This window comes from Rana temporaria, chromosome 5 (assembly GCF_905171775.1).
Source record: "Rana temporaria chromosome 5, aRanTem1.1, whole genome shotgun sequence".
In the NCBI taxonomy this organism is placed as follows: Eukaryota; Metazoa; Chordata; class Amphibia; order Anura; family Ranidae; genus Rana; species Rana temporaria.
This window is the reverse complement of record NC_053493.1, coordinates 411165381-411184422: the sequence shown is the minus strand read 5'-3', so window position 1 is coordinate 411184422 and position 19042 is coordinate 411165381. Positions and strand designations below refer to the sequence as shown.

At 46.4% G+C, this 19042-nt stretch overlaps 1 protein-coding gene across 2 annotated transcripts in view; it reads right to left on the bottom strand.

Moving 5' to 3' along the window:
- SLC45A4 (solute carrier family 45 member 4) overlaps positions 1–19042 on the bottom strand; it is a 213221-nt gene that overhangs the window by 9539 nt on the left and 184640 nt on the right. For both annotated transcript variants that reach the window (XM_040355042.1, XM_040355041.1), the window contains exon 5: positions 2872–3935. In XM_040355042.1, coding sequence (XP_040210976.1) covers positions 2872–3935 — 1064 coding nt within the window. The remainder of the gene's footprint in view (positions 1–2871; positions 3936–19042) is intronic.

The following is a 19042-nucleotide window of genomic DNA, read 5'->3' as shown; positions in this document are numbered from 1 at the left end:
GCCTTGATTTTCCCAACAGTGCTAGTCACAGACTATATATATTTTTTATATTCCCAAGCTTATACCTCTGTGATGTTTCTTAAGATTTATTTAGGTAGATTCAGAAAGAGTTAGGCCGGCTTATCTACAGATAAGCCGACCTAACTCTGAATCTATGCCGCCCTATGTTTAAGTGTATGCTCAAACAGAGATACGCTTAAACAAAGCTAACATAGGACGGCTTGCTCCGTTCTATCTTAGCTTGCAATTTTTCTGGTGGCCGCTAGATGGCGCTTCCATTGCAGCCGGCGTAGATTATGTAAATGAGGGGATATGCCGATTCACGAACGTACGCCAGGCCGACGCAGTCGAATTACGTTGTTTCCGTAAGGGATAGGCCGCGTAAAGTTAGAGCTAGGCTCTAGTGGAATAGTAATGTTAAGTATGGTCGCCGTTCCCGCCGCGAAATTCGAAATTTTTACGTCATTTGCGTAAGTCATCCGCGAATCGGGAATTACGTCGTTTACGTCCACGTCGAAATCAATAGGCCCGTACGGTGTACTTCGCCGCAATGCGCACTGGGAAATGTAGTCGCCCGGGGGATGCGCAGTGACAAAAAACGTCAAAAACGTGAGGTCAAGCCTCATTTCCATACAACACGCCCCCCTCCAAGTCATTTGAATTAGGCGCCCTTACGCCCGCTCGTTTGAGGCTACGCCGCCGTAGATTAGCAGGTAAGAAGATTGAAAATCAATACTAGCCTAGCTAATTTACGGCGGCGTAGCCTAAACAAGCTAGGCTAGGCGGCCCTAAAGTTAAACCCATGTACCTGAATCTACCTAGTAGTCTATATGTACATCTTGCAGCTTAATGATTAGCAGCCATGTATATGAATTTATCTTCCACACGCGATTCAATTTTAATTGTGTACAATTTTCTATATTTGACTGCTTATGCAGCGCTGGGTACAAACATGCCTGGCCCACCCCTCCCATTTCTGACAGCTTCAGTTTGCCAGCTATGACAAAGTGACGACATGGTTTGTTTATAAAGAAACGTCTCTCTCTGCAGCTAGGTCCTACTGAAGAAGCCTAGAAAGGGGGCAAAACGTGTATAAAAGCAGAGACATGCCGGATGTGTCAGAGAGTGGTTATCTGTGAGCCAGGTGGGTCAATGTGGTGTTGAGGGAGACTGATGACCTGATGTACCCATTGTGTTTTATACGAGCAGAAAAACAACGTAGTTTCGTAAAGGTTGGCTGAAAAAGTTCTGCCGTCTGTATGCAGAACAAGTTCACGGCCAAACGCCCTTCGGACAAAATTCCACAGATTTGTCCGATGGAAGTCTGATCGTGTGTACGAGGCTTGAAGGGTCACTAAAGGCAGAATTTTTATTTTTTTAAAATAACAAACATGTTATACTTACCTCCACTGTGCAGCTCGTTTTGCACAGAGTGGCCCCCGAATCCTGACTTCTGGGGTCCCCGGCGACTGTCTCGGCTCCTCCTCGCAAAAGCTTTTTACCTTCATGCGAGCTCGCTTGCATGGTGGAAAGCTTTTGCGAGAGTGCTCCCGTGATACAGCGGCGGGGCATAGCTGCAGACTGTATCACTCGGCCCCGCCCCCCGGCGTGGCGCGTCATTCGCTGTGATTGACAGCAGCCCCAGCCAATGGCTGCGCTGCTATCAATCCGTCCAGCCTAGCCAATCAACGGCCAGGCTGGGAACCGAAGAGGATCATGTGGACGCGCGCGGGACTTTCGAGGGATCAGGTAAGTAAAACGGGGGCTCGGGGGGGGGGGGGCGGTACCATCAGATGTTTTTTCACCTTAATGCATAGGATGCATTAAGGTGAAAAAACATTTACCTTTACAACCCCTTTAAGAATTCATATCACATTGGTGGTGGATTCACTTTATGTTTGTGCACTATATAGACTTTATTTGTATGTTTATGTTTTTTTTTTTAGCTTCATCAATGGCTTTATGTAAGCGCAGAGAGCAAGTACTGCAGTGAATTTTTTTTTTGGTAAATGCTGTGTAATTTATTTATTTTTATAAATCTGGAGCTTTGCATAAAAAAAAAAAGAAAAAAAATTGACACAATTGTGAATTTTTTTTTTTGTCACTCTATAGTAAAAAAAAAACTGAAGCAGGGTATTAAATAAAACATTGAACCATATAAAAACCTTAAACATTCTCAACATTTTTTAAAATGATAAAGGTGGGCAAATTAGCGAGAGTTATTATGAAATCAACGGATGCACATTGAAGGCACTAAATGTGGTCTCATGCCGCGTACACACGGCCGTTTTTCGGGTTGTAAAAAATTATGTTTTTTTTTAATGTCATTAAAAACGATTGTGTGTGGGCTCCAGAGCATTTTTCACGATGTAAAAAATGGGCATTAAAAATTTCGAACATGCTCTAATTTTTCACGTCGTTTTTAACGTCGTAAAAAATGGTTGTGTGTGGGCTTTAACGGCGTGAAAAACCTGCGCATGCTCAGAAGCAAGTTATGAGACGGGATCGCTCGTTCTGGTAAAACTACCGTTCGTAATGGAGTAAGCACATTCATCACGCTGCAACAGACAGAAAAGCGCAAATCGTCTTTTACTAACACGAAATCAGCTAAAGCAGCCCCAAGGGTGGCGCCATCCGAATGGAACTTCCCCTTTATAGCGCCGTCCTACGTGTTGTACGTCACCGCGCTTTGCTAGAGCATTTTTTTTTTCACGATCGTGTGTAGGCAAGGTCGTTTTAATGATCGGGTTGAAAAAAACGTTTTTTCTAGAGCCTGAAAAACGAATTTTTTTACAACCCGAAAAACGGTCGTGTGTACGCGGCATAAGGGTCATAAAGGGGTAAAGCTCTCCTGTATCATATTGCACTTACCTTGGGGTCACCTTCAAAGATGACCTGACCCATGAAATCTGTATAGAACACAGCTTCAGCAATAATAGAAAACCAGGTTAGCAAGTGACAAACGCAAAGACGCATCAGCTCTTTCGGCATCTTCAGCATGGACAGCCAGAGCAGCCTGACAGTTGTCTCAGTCTCTCCTTCCTCGCTCTCGGTGTCACCGCTGGAGTTGGTGGCCCCGCTCTGATTTCTGTGCCTCTGTTTCTGACGCTGCCTCTTCTGCATGTCGTAAATGTCGTTCATGCTGCGCGAGGATTTTATAAGCAAGATGGCGTTGGCTCTCCTGAAGCGGTACTTGTGGGATCCTACCTTGCCATAATATGAGAAGGTGTACGAAGGCTGACGATAGAACATGTGCCTCCTCCGACGCATGGAGTTCGCGGTGCAGGACTGTTTCATGCCGATTCTGGTGTGCCCGTTCATGTTCTCATTCTGCAGTGCGTCACCGCCGTTCGGAACTTTGGCTTCATTAATGTGATTATCAAGCAACATCTCCTCTTCTCGTTCGTTCTCCCTGAGGAATGCCGAAAGACGGTTAAATTTGGACTGCATAAGCTCCTGGCTGGTGCTGCGCGGGGTGTTGGGGTATGAACAATCTTGGAAAATGGAGGGTTCGATGTAATGAAGAAACTCGGATTCATAATCCAATGTGGCTTCGGCCATATGCAAGACCGAATCACTTTTACTTCTTACGATGTCCACCTCAAGGTAGTCGAGGTTGAGATCATTTTCTGACTGCACTTCATCATGAAAGTTTGTGTAGGGTTCCTCTTCATTAATGACGTTTAACCGAGACATTGGGGCGAGCGTGCTGTTTAATCTTCCGCTTGACATGGTGTCCACTTCGTCCTCTACGCGGTCCTGTTGGGGGCTGTATTGGTCTTCCTCAATACTGAAAAGGTGGAGGCCAACGGACACAGTGAATATAATGGCTGCGAAAAAGAAAAGGACTTGCTGCTGAGATTTAAACATAGTTCCAAGGAACGTTTGAGTCCAGTCCAGCCCACCAAGCATATAGCCAATTGCTCCACCAAGACCTAGGAGTAAAAAAATAAAATAAAATAGAAACAATAAAACTACAAAACTAATGGCTCTTAAGGTACTAAAGTCTAAACTTTTTTATTTTAGATAGATTTAGGACAGAGGCTAGGTTTTCTGGTGGTCTGAAAAACCAAACATAGTTCCAAGAAACGTTTGAGTCCAGTCCTGCCCACCAAGCATATAGCCAATTGCTCCACCAAGACCTAGCAGTAATAAAATAAAATAGAAACAATAAAACTACAAAACTAATGGCTCTTAAGGTACTAAAGTCTAAACTTTTTTATTTTAGATAGATTTAGGAGAGAGGTTAGGTTTTCTGGTGGTCTGAAAGACCAAACATAGTTCCAAGGAACGTTTGAGTCCAGTCCAGCCCACCAAGCATATAGCCAATTGCTCCACCAAGACCTAGCAGTAAAACATAAAAAAAAATAGAAACAATAAACTACAAAACTAATGACTTAAGGTACTAAAGTCTAAACTTTTTAATTTTTTTAATTTTAGATAGATCTAGGACAGGGGTTAGGTTTTTTGGTGGTCTGAAAGGCCAAACATAGTTCCAAGGAACATTTGAGTCCAGTCCAGCCCACCAAACATATAGCCAATTGCTCCACCAAGACCTAGGAGTAAAAAAAAATCAAAAAACAGAAACAATAAACTACAAAACTAATGACTATTAAGGTACAAAAGTCTAAACTTTTTTTATTTTAGATAGATTTAGGACAAAGGTTAGGTTTTCTGGTGGTCTGAAGGACCAAACATAGTTCCAAGGAACATTTGAGTCCAGTCCAGCCCACCAAGCATATAGCCAATTGCTCCACCGAGACCTAGGAGTAAAAAAAACAATATAAAATAGAAACAATAAACTACAAAACTAATGACCCTTATGCCGCGTACACACGGTCGTTTTTTGTCTAATGAAAAAAAAACGACGTTTTTCAAACTTCATTTTAAAAAACGACGTTGCCTACACACCATCGTTTTTTCAAAATGCTCTAGCAAAACGCGGTTACGTACAACACGTACGAAGGCACTCTGTTCCATTCAAGCTCGCGTCATAACTTGCTTCTGAGCATGCGAGGGTTTAAAAACGTCGTTTTAGCCCACACACGATCATTTTTTATGACACAAAAAACGACATTTTGAAAAACGACATAAAAAATTGAAGCATGTTCAAATTTTTTTTTGGTCGTTTTTTAGAGGACAAAAAAACGACATAAAGGCCACACACGATCATTTTAAATGACGTTTTTTAAAACGCTGTTTTATTTCATCACAAAAAACGACCGTGTGTACGCGGCATTAAGGTACTAAAGTCTAAACTTTTTTATTTTAGATAGATTTAGGACAGGGGTTAGGTTTTTTTGGTGGTCTGGAAGACCAAACATAGTTCCAAGGAACGTTTGAGTCCGGTCCAGCCCACCAAGCATATAGCCAATTGCTCCACCAAGACCTAGCAGTAAGAAATAAAATAAAATAGAAACAATAAAACTACAAAACTAATGACTCTTAAGGTACTACAGTCTATTTTTTTTATTTTAGATTAGGTTTAGGACAGGGGCTAGGTTTTTTGGTGGTCTTTGTCCTGCTGGGGGGGGGGCTTCCCTTGCTACTTATTCTGGTGACCATTGTCACAGAGAGGGAATGCGAGAGAGATGCTAAATGTTACTAACTACCATTGACACTTGTATACGTGATAATGGTCAAGGGAGGGATGTTTCTTTCATTTGAGGAGATTTTCATTTCCCGTTTCTCAAGAACAGACCCCCTGAAGAAGACATACAAGTTGAAATGCGTTGGGATTTCTTTTTTACTGTATTAGACAAACAGTGTTTGTCATTAGATATAGCATATAATACTATATGGGGATGTCGTTATGCAACATTGTCTATGTTCTACACAATTAATTGGGTCGAGTGTTGGAAAATAGGCACAAATTATCTAACAATATACACTAATTTTATTAAAAATGTAATACATAATTTCATAAAAAACAAAGAAAATCACAACAATATATTAAAAACTGCAACATAGCTACAGTGAGGACTAAAAAATTCTCCAACATGGGTATGAGGTGTCACTATGTATGACTGTACTAAATTGTAGCAGGATTCAAGCTCTACATGTTTCGCAAAAAAAAAAACACTTCTTCAGGAACTAGTAAAGTTTCATGTCAAAATTAATTAAATATTTAAATGATGATTAAATTGTGATAGGTAGCTATAGCCTTCAAATATAGCTTAGCAATGTATTCGGGTGAGAGCGGGTTGCCATCTAAAATGTATCCCGGTGTAATGTAGATACCGGCATAAATTAACCGTATATATATTTATCCATCAGAGATAGGGACTGAACATATCAGGCCGATCCGTAGAGACCAATTGGAATTATAAACAAAGCAAGCATCAAAGAAGGGGGTAAAATATAAGCCGTCGCTAAAACGCTGATACGTAGATCATCCAGGTAGGGAGATCCACGGATGGAGATGTTGCCATTATACAATTAATTGTAGAGATTTTTAATGGTTAACAATTAATAGAGATTTGTAATATTTGTATTGAAAAAAAAACATCAATTGCAGCCACTGTGCCCATCAAACACCACCAGTTTCCCCCCAAATGCAGCCAGTTTGCCCCCAGCCCGGCAATTACCGTATTTATCGGCATATAACACGTGCCAACGTATAACACGCACCCCAATTTAAGAGGGAAGTTCAGGAATTTTTTTTTTTTTTTAATAAACCACTTTGAAGCAAAATTATTGTATCTGAGCATCAATGCAGCCTGATCTGTGCCCATCTGCAGCCTCAATGCAGCCAGATCTGTGCCCATCTGCAGCCTCAATGCAGCCAGATCTGTGCCCATCTGCAGCCTCAATGCAGCCTGATCTGTGCCCATCTGCAGCCTCAATGTAGCCAGATCTGTGCCCATCTGCAGCCTCAATGCAGCCAGATCTGTGCCCATCAGCAGCCTCAATGCAGCCTGATCTGTGCCCATCTGCAGCCTCAATGCAGCCTGATCTGTGCCCATCTGCAGCCTCAATGTAGCCAGATCTGTGCCCATCTGCAGCCTGATCTGTGCCCATCTGCAGCCTCAATGTAGCCAGATCTGTGCCCATCTGCAGCCTCAATGTAGCCAGATCTGTGCCCATCTGCAGCCTCAATGTAGCCAGATCTGTGCCCATCTGCAGCCTCAATGCAGCCTGATCTGTGCCCATCTGCAGCCTCGATGTAGCCAGATCTGTGCCCATCTGCAGCCTCAATGCAGCCAGATCTGTGCCCATCTGCAGCCTCAATGCAGCCTGATCTGTGCCCATCTGCAGCCTCAATGCAGCCAGATCTGTGTCCATCTGCAGCTTTAGTGCAGCCTGATCTGTGCCCATCTGCAACATTGCTCCTCACTGCAGCCTGATTAGTGCCCATCTGCAGCCTATACATTTACCAAAATGCCCTGCCTGTTCAGTGCCCAACTGCAGTCTTACCTTTCATTGTCAGATCATCCCTGCTGTCTCCGAGGTAAGAGGGGGAGCGAGCGCCACTGAATTACATAGAGCCATGATCTCCTTCCTGTGTACCCGGCACTCCGTCACTCACAGCCACGCCTCCTGCCCCTGCTCATATGATAGACAGTACAGTGGTCCAATACGGGGCCAGGAGGCGTGGCTGTGCGCGACGGAGTGCCGGATACACAGGAAGGAGATCATGGCTCTATGTAATTCAGCGGTGCTCGCTCCTCTTCACTCAGACAGCATGGATCGGCGTATAACACGCACACGCGATTTCCCCCTGATTTTAAGAGGAAAAAAGTGCGTGTTATACGCCGATAAATACGGTACCTTCCTCGGGTCAGCGCCGTCCTCCTCTACGCTCCCTTAATGTCTTCTTCCGTCCTCGATGTCGCTTCAGCCAATCAGGTGACCGGTAACCAGACCCGGTGCACCTGATTGGCTGAGAGGCGGGTCAGCATTAGGGAAGCAATTCCCTAACACAGCATGGTTTAAACAGGGAACGCACAGCCATGCGCCCACTGTTTAAAGTGGTTGTAAACCCACATTTTTGACTTTTGCCTACAGGTAAGCCTATAACAAGGCCTATAATAAGGCTTACCTGTAGGTATAAAGAATATCTCCTAAACCTGTACGGTTTAGGAGATATTCCCCTCGCAATGCGCCGCTGATTGCAGCGGCGCATGCGCAGGGGGATCCTTTGGCTGAAGGGCCGGCATGCCGGAATGAAATCTCCCGTGCACATTCGCGGGAGTGACGTCATCGCCGCTCCAGCCAATCACAGCGCTGGAGCGCCGATACCTGGAAGACACGCTCGGCTCGGCGTGGACCAAGTAAGTTCCCTACACCTCGTTCCGAGGTAAGTATTTTTATAATGAGCTAATATGCGGTGCATACTAGCTCATTATGGCTTTTGCCTTGCAGGTGTAAAAAAAAAAAAATTTATATGCGGGTTTACAACCGCTTTAACTATTTGGAAGCAGATTAGAGCACACAGCCTCTTATAGGGAAGCTTATAAGAGCCTCTGGCTCTAATCAGGCACTTCCAAAACACACCCACCGCTGTTATTCAGATGGCCGGCGCTCAATAGTGGGCCGGACACCTGAATAGTGGTCGGCAGCGGCGACAATGCATAGATTCAGGCGGCGCTCCTGTGCCCACTACGGACGCACCGCCACTGAATTGGGATGATCTGAGGGGTGAAGGTGCAGGAATTGGAGCTCATGTAGAAAATGCCCCTTCCTCCACTCTATCCAAAATTAACTTTTCACTTTTACGTGCAGCTTCCACACTGCACAGCTCGGCTTTTGCTAAATATCTTTAGATCATAAAAAAAATAATTAATGAAACTTACAATCTGTAGACCAAGCATGCTTTACATTACTGAAAATGTTCATTATCTTATAAAGGGCAATGATGAATGGCCAGTAATGAAGGGAATTGCACTTGGAACATTCATACCTCCAGGCTCAGAAGAATAATGTATAGAGAAATGTTATTAGCCTTTAATAATTTAGAAGTGTGCATCCTATAAATGCCATCTCCAGTCCGTTCACCCTTGTATGTAACCCCATCGTGTCACTAGTAGCCCCGCCCCCACACAGTTAGAATCACTCCCTAGGACACACTTAACCCCTTCATCGCCCCCTAGTCGTTAACTCCTTCCCTGCCAGTGTCATTTACACAATAATCAGCGCATTTTTATAGCACCGACCAGCCGTCGTATAGGACGGCTCCCCTGCGCGAGGTCACGTAGATCTACGTCACCTCGCGAATCAGCCACTAGGTCCCGACGCCACTAGGTCTCGACGCTCGAGCCCGGCGGGCGCGATCGCCGCCGGGCACCTGCAATCGCTCGTTACAGAGCGAGAACCGGGAGCTGTGTGTGAAAACACACAGCTTCTGGTCCTGTCAGGGGGAGAAATACAATGTATGAACAGCGATCAGTAATTTTCCCTAGTCAGTCCCTCCCCCACCTTCAGTTAGAACACACCTAGGGAACATAATTAACCCCTTCCCCGCCCCCTAGTGTTAACCCTTTCCCTGCCAGTTGCATTTTTATAGTAATCAATGCATTTTTATAGCACTGATTGCTATAAAAATGCCAATGGTCCCAAAAATGTGTCAAAAGTGTCCGCCATAATGTCGCAGTACCGATAAAAATCGCTGATCGCCGCCATTACTAGTAAAAAAAAAATATTAATAAAAATGCCATAAAACTATGCCCTATTTTGTAGACGCTAAGGCCCAGATTCTCGTAGATCGCCGCAAAATTGTGCGGGCGTAACGTATCTCATTTACGTTACGCCGCCGCAAGTTTTTCAGGCAAGTGCTTTATTCACAAAGCACTTGCCTGTAAAGTTGCAGCGGCGTAGCGTAAATCACCCGGCGGAATTTCAATTTGGCGGGTAGGGGGCGTGTATCATTTAAATAAAGCGCTTCCCTGTGCCGAACTGCGCATGCGCCGTACCTAAAATATCCCAGTGTGCATTGCTCTAAATGACGTCGCAAGGACGTCATTGATTTTAACGTGGACGTAAATTACGTCCAGCCCCATTCACGGACGATTTACGCAAACTACGTAACTTTTTAAAATTTCAACGCGGGAACGACGGCCATACTTAACATTGGCTGCCCCTCATATAGCAGTGGCAACTATACGCCAGGAAAAGCCTAGCGTAAACGTCGTAACTTTACTGCGTCGGCCGCGCGTACGTTCGGGAATTCGCGTATCTAGCTAATTTGCATACTCGACGCGAAAATCGACGGAAGCGCCACCTAGCGGGCAAAAACAAAATTTCAGTTAAGATCCGACGGCGTAAGAGACTTACGCCTGTCGGATCTCATGGATATCTATGCGTAACTGATTCTAAGAATCAGACGCATAGATACGACGGGCCAGATTAGGACTTACGATGGCGTACATGGCGCTGCGCCGTCGTAAGTCCTTTGAGAATCTGGGCCTATAACTTTTGCGCAAACCAATCAATAAACGCTTATTGCGATTTTTTTAACGAAAAATATGTAGAAGAATACGTATCGGCCTAAACTGCGGAAATTATTATTTTTTTATCTATTTTTAGGGGATATTTATTATAGCAAAAAGTTAAAAATACTGGGGTAGATTCAGGTAGGGGCGCGCACTGCTACGGCGGCGCAGCGTACAGTTTTTATGCTACGCCTCCGTAAATTACTGGAGCTACGCTTCATTCACGAAGCATTTGCTCCGTAATTTGTGGCGGCGTTTCGTAAAAGGGGCCGGCGTAAGCGCGCGTAATTTAAATGATCCTGTAGGGGGCGTGGATCATTTAAATTAGGCGCGTTCCCGCGCCAAACGTACTGCGCATGCTCCGTCGGGAAAATTTCCCGACGTGCATTGCGGTAAATGACGTCGCAAGGACGTCATTTGCTTCGACGTGAAAGTAAATGGCGTCCAGCGCCATTCACGATCCACTTACGCAAACGACGTAAATTTCGAAAATCGTGACGTGGGAACGACGTCTATACTTACCATTGGCTGTGCCTCCTAATAGCAGGAGCAGCCTTACGACGAAAGCGACAAACGCAAACAACGTAAAACAGGACTGCCGGGCGCACGTACGTTTGTGAATCGGTGTGAGTATGCAATTTGCATACTCTATGCTGACAACTACGGGAACGCCACCTGGCGGCCAGCGTCAGAATGCAGCCTAAAATACGACGGCATAAGAGCCTTATGCCAGTCGTATCTTAGGCTACAGTCGGCGTATCGAGCTTTCTGAATACAGAAAGTTGATACGCCGGCGCTACTTAGCAATTACGCTGCGTATCTATGGATACGCAGGCGTAATTGCTTGCTGAATCTACCCCACTATTTTTTTTCAAAATTGTCGCTCTATTTTTGTTTATAGCACAAAAAATAAAAACCGCAGAGGTGATCAAATACCACCAAAAGAAAGCTCTATTTGTGGGAAAAAAAGGACGCCAATTTTGTTTGGGAGCCACGTCGCACGACCGCGCAATTGTCAGTTAAAGCGACACAGTGCCGAATCGCAAAAAGTGGCCCGGTCATTGACCAGCAATATGGTCCGGGGCTGAAGTGGATAAATGACAATGGTTCCAAAATAGTGTATATCCTGTGCATAAAATACAATATAAATATACACACCAGTTTTTTTTTTTTTTTTTAACGCTCTCCTCCAGGAAGGTTTTTTGCTTTTATTTCATTTTTTTTTCCCAAAAAAGAGATGGATGAGTCAGATGTTCGGGATTCACTGATGCATAAAGATCGGCTATTCTTTGTGACACTATTCTGATTTCTCACCCATCTACAGGAGATATAACTGTGTGCCCGAGTCCTTAAAGCAGAACTCCAGACAGAATTAACCACATCAAATACAGCAGCTTTAGTTGCAATATTTACTGTAAATCCAGAGCTTCCCCTTTGCAGTACTTCTGTTCTGCCACTAGGTGTCTTCAGTCTAATGACCAGTGTCATTTAACCCACTTACTCTGAACCCGTCCTGGACCCACCCCAGCAAATAAAGGAAGGTAAGTGGTACAGGGATGAGCACATCCCCTGATACTCTGCTCTTTCCTCCTGTCAGTATGCTCCTTGGTAGCACATGGATTAACTCCTTATGCTGCTTCTCCCTCTCACACTCCAGCCCTGCTGTACAGGGGCTAATACCAGGTCAAAAATCATGTACTTAAACTGCTTGTATTAAGAATCACATATAATGATGTATTAATAATTTCAGAGCGGCAGTAATTTGTATCTTTTGGATGTGCCTGGAGCTCAGCTTTATTGAAGCAACCCAACAAGGAAAAAAATATTTTTATTATATATATATATATATATATATATATATATATATATATATGCAGCGCCCTGTTCTTAAAGAATAGGGGCTATGTTTTAAATTTAGTTGTACACAGCTCAGATTTGATTGTACAAAGTTTAATTAGCTTCTGTTCCAACTTTGGTTGTGTTGTGCATTTCTCACTGTTGCCAGTAGGTGTCACTGGTACCACAGGTCAGGATGAGAAATACAGCAAACTGAACTGTATTGAATATTCTTTCCCCAGAAACAGCCCGGTAGGAAGTTCTTGGCTGCTGTGCATTCTGGGAGAGAGTATTTAAGTGCCAGACTGCTGGCCCGAGGCTGTGTTTACGTTCTCTTCCGACCTCGGGGCCCTGCTGGCCCGAGGCTGTGCTTACGTTCTCTTCTGACCTCGGGGCCTGCTGGCCCGTGGCTGCGCTTACGTTCTCTTCTGACCTCGGGACCCTGCTGGCCCGAGGCTGTGCTTACATTCTCTTCTGACCTCGGGGGCCCTGCTGGCCCGAGGCTGTGCTTACGTTCTCTTCTGACCTCGGGGCCCTGCTGGCCCGAGGCTGTGCTTACGTTCTCTTCTGACCTCAGGGTCCTGCTGGCCTGAGGCTGTGCTTACGTTCTCTTCTGACCTCGGGGCCCTGCTGGTCCGAGGCTGTGCTTACGTTCTCTTCTGACCTCGGGGCCTGCTGGCCCGAGGCTGTGCTTACATTCTCTTCTGACCTCGGGGGCCTGCTGGCCCGAGGCTGTGCTTACGTTCTCTTCTGACCTCGGGGCCCTGCTGGTCCGAGGCTGTGCTTACGTTCTCTTCTGACCTCGGGGCCCTGCTGGCCCGTGACTGTGCTTACGTTCTCTTCTGACCTCGGGGCCCTGCTGGTTCGAGGCTGTGCTTACGTTCTCTTCTGACCTCGGGGCCCTGCTGGCCCGAGGCTGTGCTTACGTTCTCTTCTGACCTCGGGGCCTGCTGGCCCGAGACTGTGCTTACGTTCTCTTCTGACCTTGGGACCCTGCTGGCCCGAGGCTTTGCTTACGTTCTCTTCTGACCTCGGGACCCTGCTGGTCCGAGGCTGTGCTTACGTTCTCTTCTGACCTCGGGGCCCTGCTGGCCCGAGGCTGTGCTTACGTTCTCTTCTGACCTCGGGGCCCTGCTGGCCCGAGGCTGTGCTTACGTTCTCTTCTGACCTCGGGGCCCTGCTGGCCCGAGGCTGTGCTTACGTTCTCTTCTGACCTCGGGGCCCTGCTGGCCCGAGGCTGTGCTTACGCTCTCTTCTGACCTCAGGCCTGCTGGCCCGAGGCTGTGCTTACGTTCTCTTCTGACCTCTGGACCCTGCTGGCCCGAGGCTCTGCTGCTGCAAGTTCTGCAAGTAGGTCCAGAAGCCTGTCTGGGGCCTACTAATCCGGAGGTGGTCCTAGGCTGTCTTGCCTGCATGGAAGAAGCCAAGCCAAGCTGAGGAGATCCAGGGGAGGACTCTTTGCTGGAGAGAGCCAAGATGAAGGCTGGTCTCTCAGGAAGGGCCTGGTGACTCGGTTGGGGGACGCACCTAAGCTAATCTACCTTCACAGTACTGCCGGGTCGGCTTAAAGTTTGTGGTACTGTGAAGCTGTTCTACAAAGTCCTGTGAGAGAGGATTATCCAGGGAAACCCTACCGGCTGCTAGGTCTGTGTGAGAGGCCTATCCGGGTAACCAAGATCTGCTGAAAGAAAGTTGTTTTTGTCCTTTGAATCTGAGGAATCCATCAGTAATCTGCTAAAGGTATCTGAAACCTCCCCTAACCATCTATCCTACTGCTACTTCAAGGTTCTTTTATTAAAGCATTGGAAAAATATTAAACTGGTGACAGGTGCTCGCATCTGTTATGCATTTCCCATTATAGTCATGTACTCAGCACTGGGGTTGAAAGGTAGAGTAACGACAGGACCCAGAAATATTCAGCAGCTCCTTAGGGGGTAGTGCTATATAATATATATATACCGTATTTATCGGGGTATAGCGCGCGCCGGCGTATAACGCGCACCCCAAGTTTAGAAGGGAAGTTTAAGGAAAAAAACATACATTTTGGATGTCTTGCCCGGCGTCCATCAGCGGCCTTGTCCGTCATCCGTCTGCGGCCTCGCGCGGGATCCGTCCAGCATTGTCGGTGTCCGTCTGCTGTCTTGCCCGGCGTCCATCGGGGCCTTGTCCGGCGTCCGTCTGCGGCCTTGCGCGGGGTCCATCCAGCATTGTCGGTGTACGTCTGCTGTCTTGCCCGGCTTCCATCTGGGCCTTGTCCGGCGTCTGTCTGCGGCCTTGAGCGGGGTCCGTCCAGCCTTGTCGGTGTCCGTCTGCTGTCTTGCCTCGCGTCCATCGGGGCCTTGTCCGGTGTCCGTCTGCGGCCTTGCGCGGGGTCCGTCCAGCCTTGTCGGTGTCCGTCTGCTGTCTTGCCCGGCTTCCATCGGGGCCTTGTCCGGCGTCCGTCTGCGGCCTTGAGCGGGGTCCGTCCAGCCTTGTCGGTGTCAGTCTGCTGTCTTGCCCGGCGTCCATCGGTCGGCCTTGTCCGGCGTCCGTCTGTTTGAGTTTGGCACCTGTGCAGAGCTGGATTTCCGGTGTGATCGGCTGCTCTCGCGTGGCTGCGGGCGGAGCCGAGCCTAGCCGAGTGCCCAGTACACTTGGCTTGGCTCGGCTCGGTCTTTGTCGGCGGCGCTCTGAGACAGCCGACAAAGACAGGATCGGCGTATAACGCGCACCCACGATTTCCCCCTGATTTTAAGGGAAAAAAAGTGCGCGTTATACATTGATAAATACGGTGTATATATATATATTTATTTTTTTTGTACTATATTTCTCTTAGGCAGGTGTGCTTTGATGGGGGACATTGGTGGAGACACCAGGCTACTACAGGGAATAGGAAGAGGCAATGCCTATGATAAATCACAGAGCAGGTCTGCAAAAAATGTGCTGCCAAAAAGACAATAGAAGAAGAAGTGTCGCAGACATTACATATAAACAGTCGCGTCTGCCAAGAGGAAATTATACTGCGGCGAGAACACCACAATGTTTATCTAAATCTGAATTTGCATGTTCAGACCCCGGAGCCTCTTGTATGACTATCTTCTTTTAAGAGAACCCGTCACCATAGACTGTTGCAGAACTCACCCCAGGTGCTCTGGGACTTCAGCCCCGTACACACGATGAGATTATCGGACGAATGACCGTCTGTTTTTTTTGCATGCTAATTTCATATTGAAATCGATTCGGCACTGCATCGCTTTAACTGACAATTGCGTGGTCGTGCGACATGGCACCCAAACAAAATTGACGTCCTTTTTTCCCCACAAATAGAGATTTCTTTTGGTGGCATTTGATCACCTCTGCGGTTTTTATTTTTTGCGCTATAAACAAAAATAGAGTGAAATTTTTTTGAAAACACAATGGCCCGGATTCACAAAGCACTTACGCCGACGTATAACAAGTTACGCTGATGTAAGTGAAAATGTGCGCCGTCGTATCTGTGCGCCAGACCCACAAACCGATATGCGCCTAAAACCAGACTACACCCCGCCGACGTAGCTTGCTTACGCCGGCGTAGGGTGGGCGCACATTTAGGCTGGGTGAATGGTTCCGCTCCCATTGATTAGTCATTCAAACATGCAAATGAGGGAAATACAGCGATTCACACGGCTACGCGAGGTGTGCGCAAGTTGTACGTCGGCAATTCACGAACCTGCGTGCGCCCGACACGAGGTGCGCGTAAGTTGTACGTCCGGCGTAAAGTTATTCCCCATAAAGGGGGTGCAACTCAGCAGCAGACATGCAAAGGTCTGCACCAGGGAACACAAGCCGGCGTGTTTTACGTTGGACGTGTGTCTGGCTGGGCGTAGGTTATGTTCACGCCGTACGCAGTGATCCAGGGTAGTTTAGGCAGTTGTTCCGACGTGGTTGTGAGCATGCGCAGGGGAATGCGTCCACGTCACGGCACATGCGCAGTTCGTGATACGTATCTGTCTGGCGCTCGGACCATCATTTGCATGGGGTCACGCCTCATTTGCATGGGTCACGCCCACTTCCACCTACGCCGGCTTACGCCTTCGAATCCCATGCCACGCTGGCGCAGCGTTGGGAGCACTGGCTTGCTGAATGCAGTGCTTGCCTCTCTGCGCTGCGTTGGCGTAGCGTACATTGGTTACTCTACGGCGGCGTAATTTGTGCCCACACTCTGTGAATCCGGGCCATTATCTTTTACTTTTTGCTATAATAAATATCCCCCAAAAATATATATCTAAAAATGTTTTTAGGCCCGATACGTATTCTTCTACATATTTTTGGTAAAAAAATTCAAATAAATTGCAATAAGCTTATATTGATTGGTTAACGTCTACAAAATAGGGGATAGTTTTATGGCATTATTACAATTTTTTACTAGTAGTGACGTCAATCAGCGATTTTTATCGTGACTGCAACATTGCGGTGGACACATCGGACACTTTTGACACTATTTTGGGACCATTGACATTTATACAGCGATCAGTACTATAAAAATGCACTGATTACTAGGGGGCAAGGAAGGGGTTAAGTGTGTCCTAGGGAGTAATTCTAACTGTGTGGGGGCTGGGCTACAAGTGACACGACACTGATCACTGCTCCCGATGACAGGGAGCAGACGATCAGTGTCCTGTCACTAGGCAGAACAGGGAAATGCCTTGTTTACATAGGCATCTCCCCGTTCTGCTGCTCCAAGACATGATCGCGGGCAGCCGGCGAACATCGAGTGTGCGGGGCCCGCAGGCACGGTCACAGAGTGCGGCAGGGCGCACGACTTCTTAAAGGGGAGGTACAGGTACTTCCATTTGCCCACCGCTGCCATTCTGCCGACATATATCGGTGTGCAGCGGTCGGCAAGTGGTTAAAGTAAAACTTTACTGGATGGACTTGTGTCTTTTTTTTTAGCCAGATTAACAATGTAACTAAAGGCTCAATGTCTCCATTTAATATAAGCGACATAATCTCTCAATATTGGTTACTATCATACCCCAAATTTTGCTTAAAGCGGTGGTCCGCCCCAGAAAAAAAAAATGTTTCCATCAGATGTCGGGTGCTGCCATCGCCATTGCGGGTAAGGGAACCCGGCAGTGTAGCCGTTCGGCTTTACGTCGGGAACCCTACTACGCATGTGCGAGGCCCACTCCTCTCTCCTATTGGCCCAGAGGCCGGGGGAAGAGGGAGCCCCGTGGAATATGGACTGTTATCTCCCCAACAGAAACACAGACAGCAATAAAAACCAAATAAACATTTTCACTCTTCCCAACTCTATTTGGAAAAGATTAAAAAGGTTTCAACGTTATCATGTGGCTTACGGAATAATCACAGGAGAAAAGAAGAAGGTGGGCAGTAGAACCCTTCTAGTGTAGTATTTATTATATTGTTGTATGCAAAATATTTCTGTCTCTCAAAATATTTTTATCTCTTAAAAAAATCTTTTAGATTTTTTGACTCTCTAGTGATCATTTGTACAGTGCCTGATAACAATTCTCCTGAAGAAGTCATTGGTTTGGCGAAACATGTAGAGATCTAATCAGTTTGCGCCTGCCTATGTATTGTTTGATCATATCGGACATGTTTTTATGTCTTTAAAGTGTTTGTAAAGGTCCATTAAAAAAAAAAAAAACAACAAACATCTCATACTTACCTCCACTGTGGGGTCCCACTGCAGCTCTCTCGGCTCCTCTCTGGAATACATAACCCCCTCTGAGAAGCTCTCTCCTGAGGGGGTTACCTTGCAGACGCGCTGTTGTGTCATACACTCAGCGTTCATAGACACAGAGGCCCGGATTCAGATACATTGGTGTATCTATCAGCGGGGCGTAACGTATCTCAGATACGTTACGCCGCCGTAAATTAGGGCGCAAGTTCCGTATTCAGAAAGAACTTGCGCCCTAAGTTAGGGCGGCGTAACGTATGTGGTCCGGTGTAAGCCCGCCTAATTCAAATGTAGATGATGTGGGCGTGTTTTATTTAAATTACATGTGCCCCCGCGTACTTGACGTTTTTTACGAACATGCGCCGTTCGTGAAAGAATCCCAGTGCGCATGCTCGAAATTACGCCGCAAATCGTCATTGCTTTAGACGTGAACGTAACTTACATACAGCCCTATTCGCGAACGACTTACGCAAACGATGTAACATTTTCAAAATTCGACGCGGGAACGACGTCCATAATTAACATAGGATACGCCTCATATAGCAGGGGTAACTTTACGCCGGAAAAAGCCGAATGTAAACGACGTAAAAAAAAAGGCGCCGGGCGGACGTACGTTTCTGAATCGGCGTATCTACCTAATTAGCATATTCCTTGCGTAAATCGACGGAAGCGCCACCTAGCGGCCAGTGTAAATATGCAACTAACATACGATGGCGTAAGAGACTTACGCCAGTCGGATCTTAGTCTAATTTTGGCGTATCGAAGAGCCGAGAAGGTGAGAGTGGGCTCAGGTAAGTAAAACGGGAGGGCTGGTCGCCCGTGATTGCCAGATGTTTTTTCACCTTAATGCATAGGATGCATTAAGGTGAAAAAATACGAACATTTTTTACGTAATTTTGCACCTTACTTTTAAAATCCCAAAAGCCATGATCTTTGATATGCTAGTATTTATTATGGTACAAGAGGACAGATCATATAAAAAATGTAAATATGAGGAAAATATGACTTCGGTCTGTTGAGGTTCCGAGTGACCAACTAATAAATGCATCATAGATGCGCTTGTGTCTGTTTCCACGCATGTGTAGACATGGTCACATTCAATACTCAATCCTAG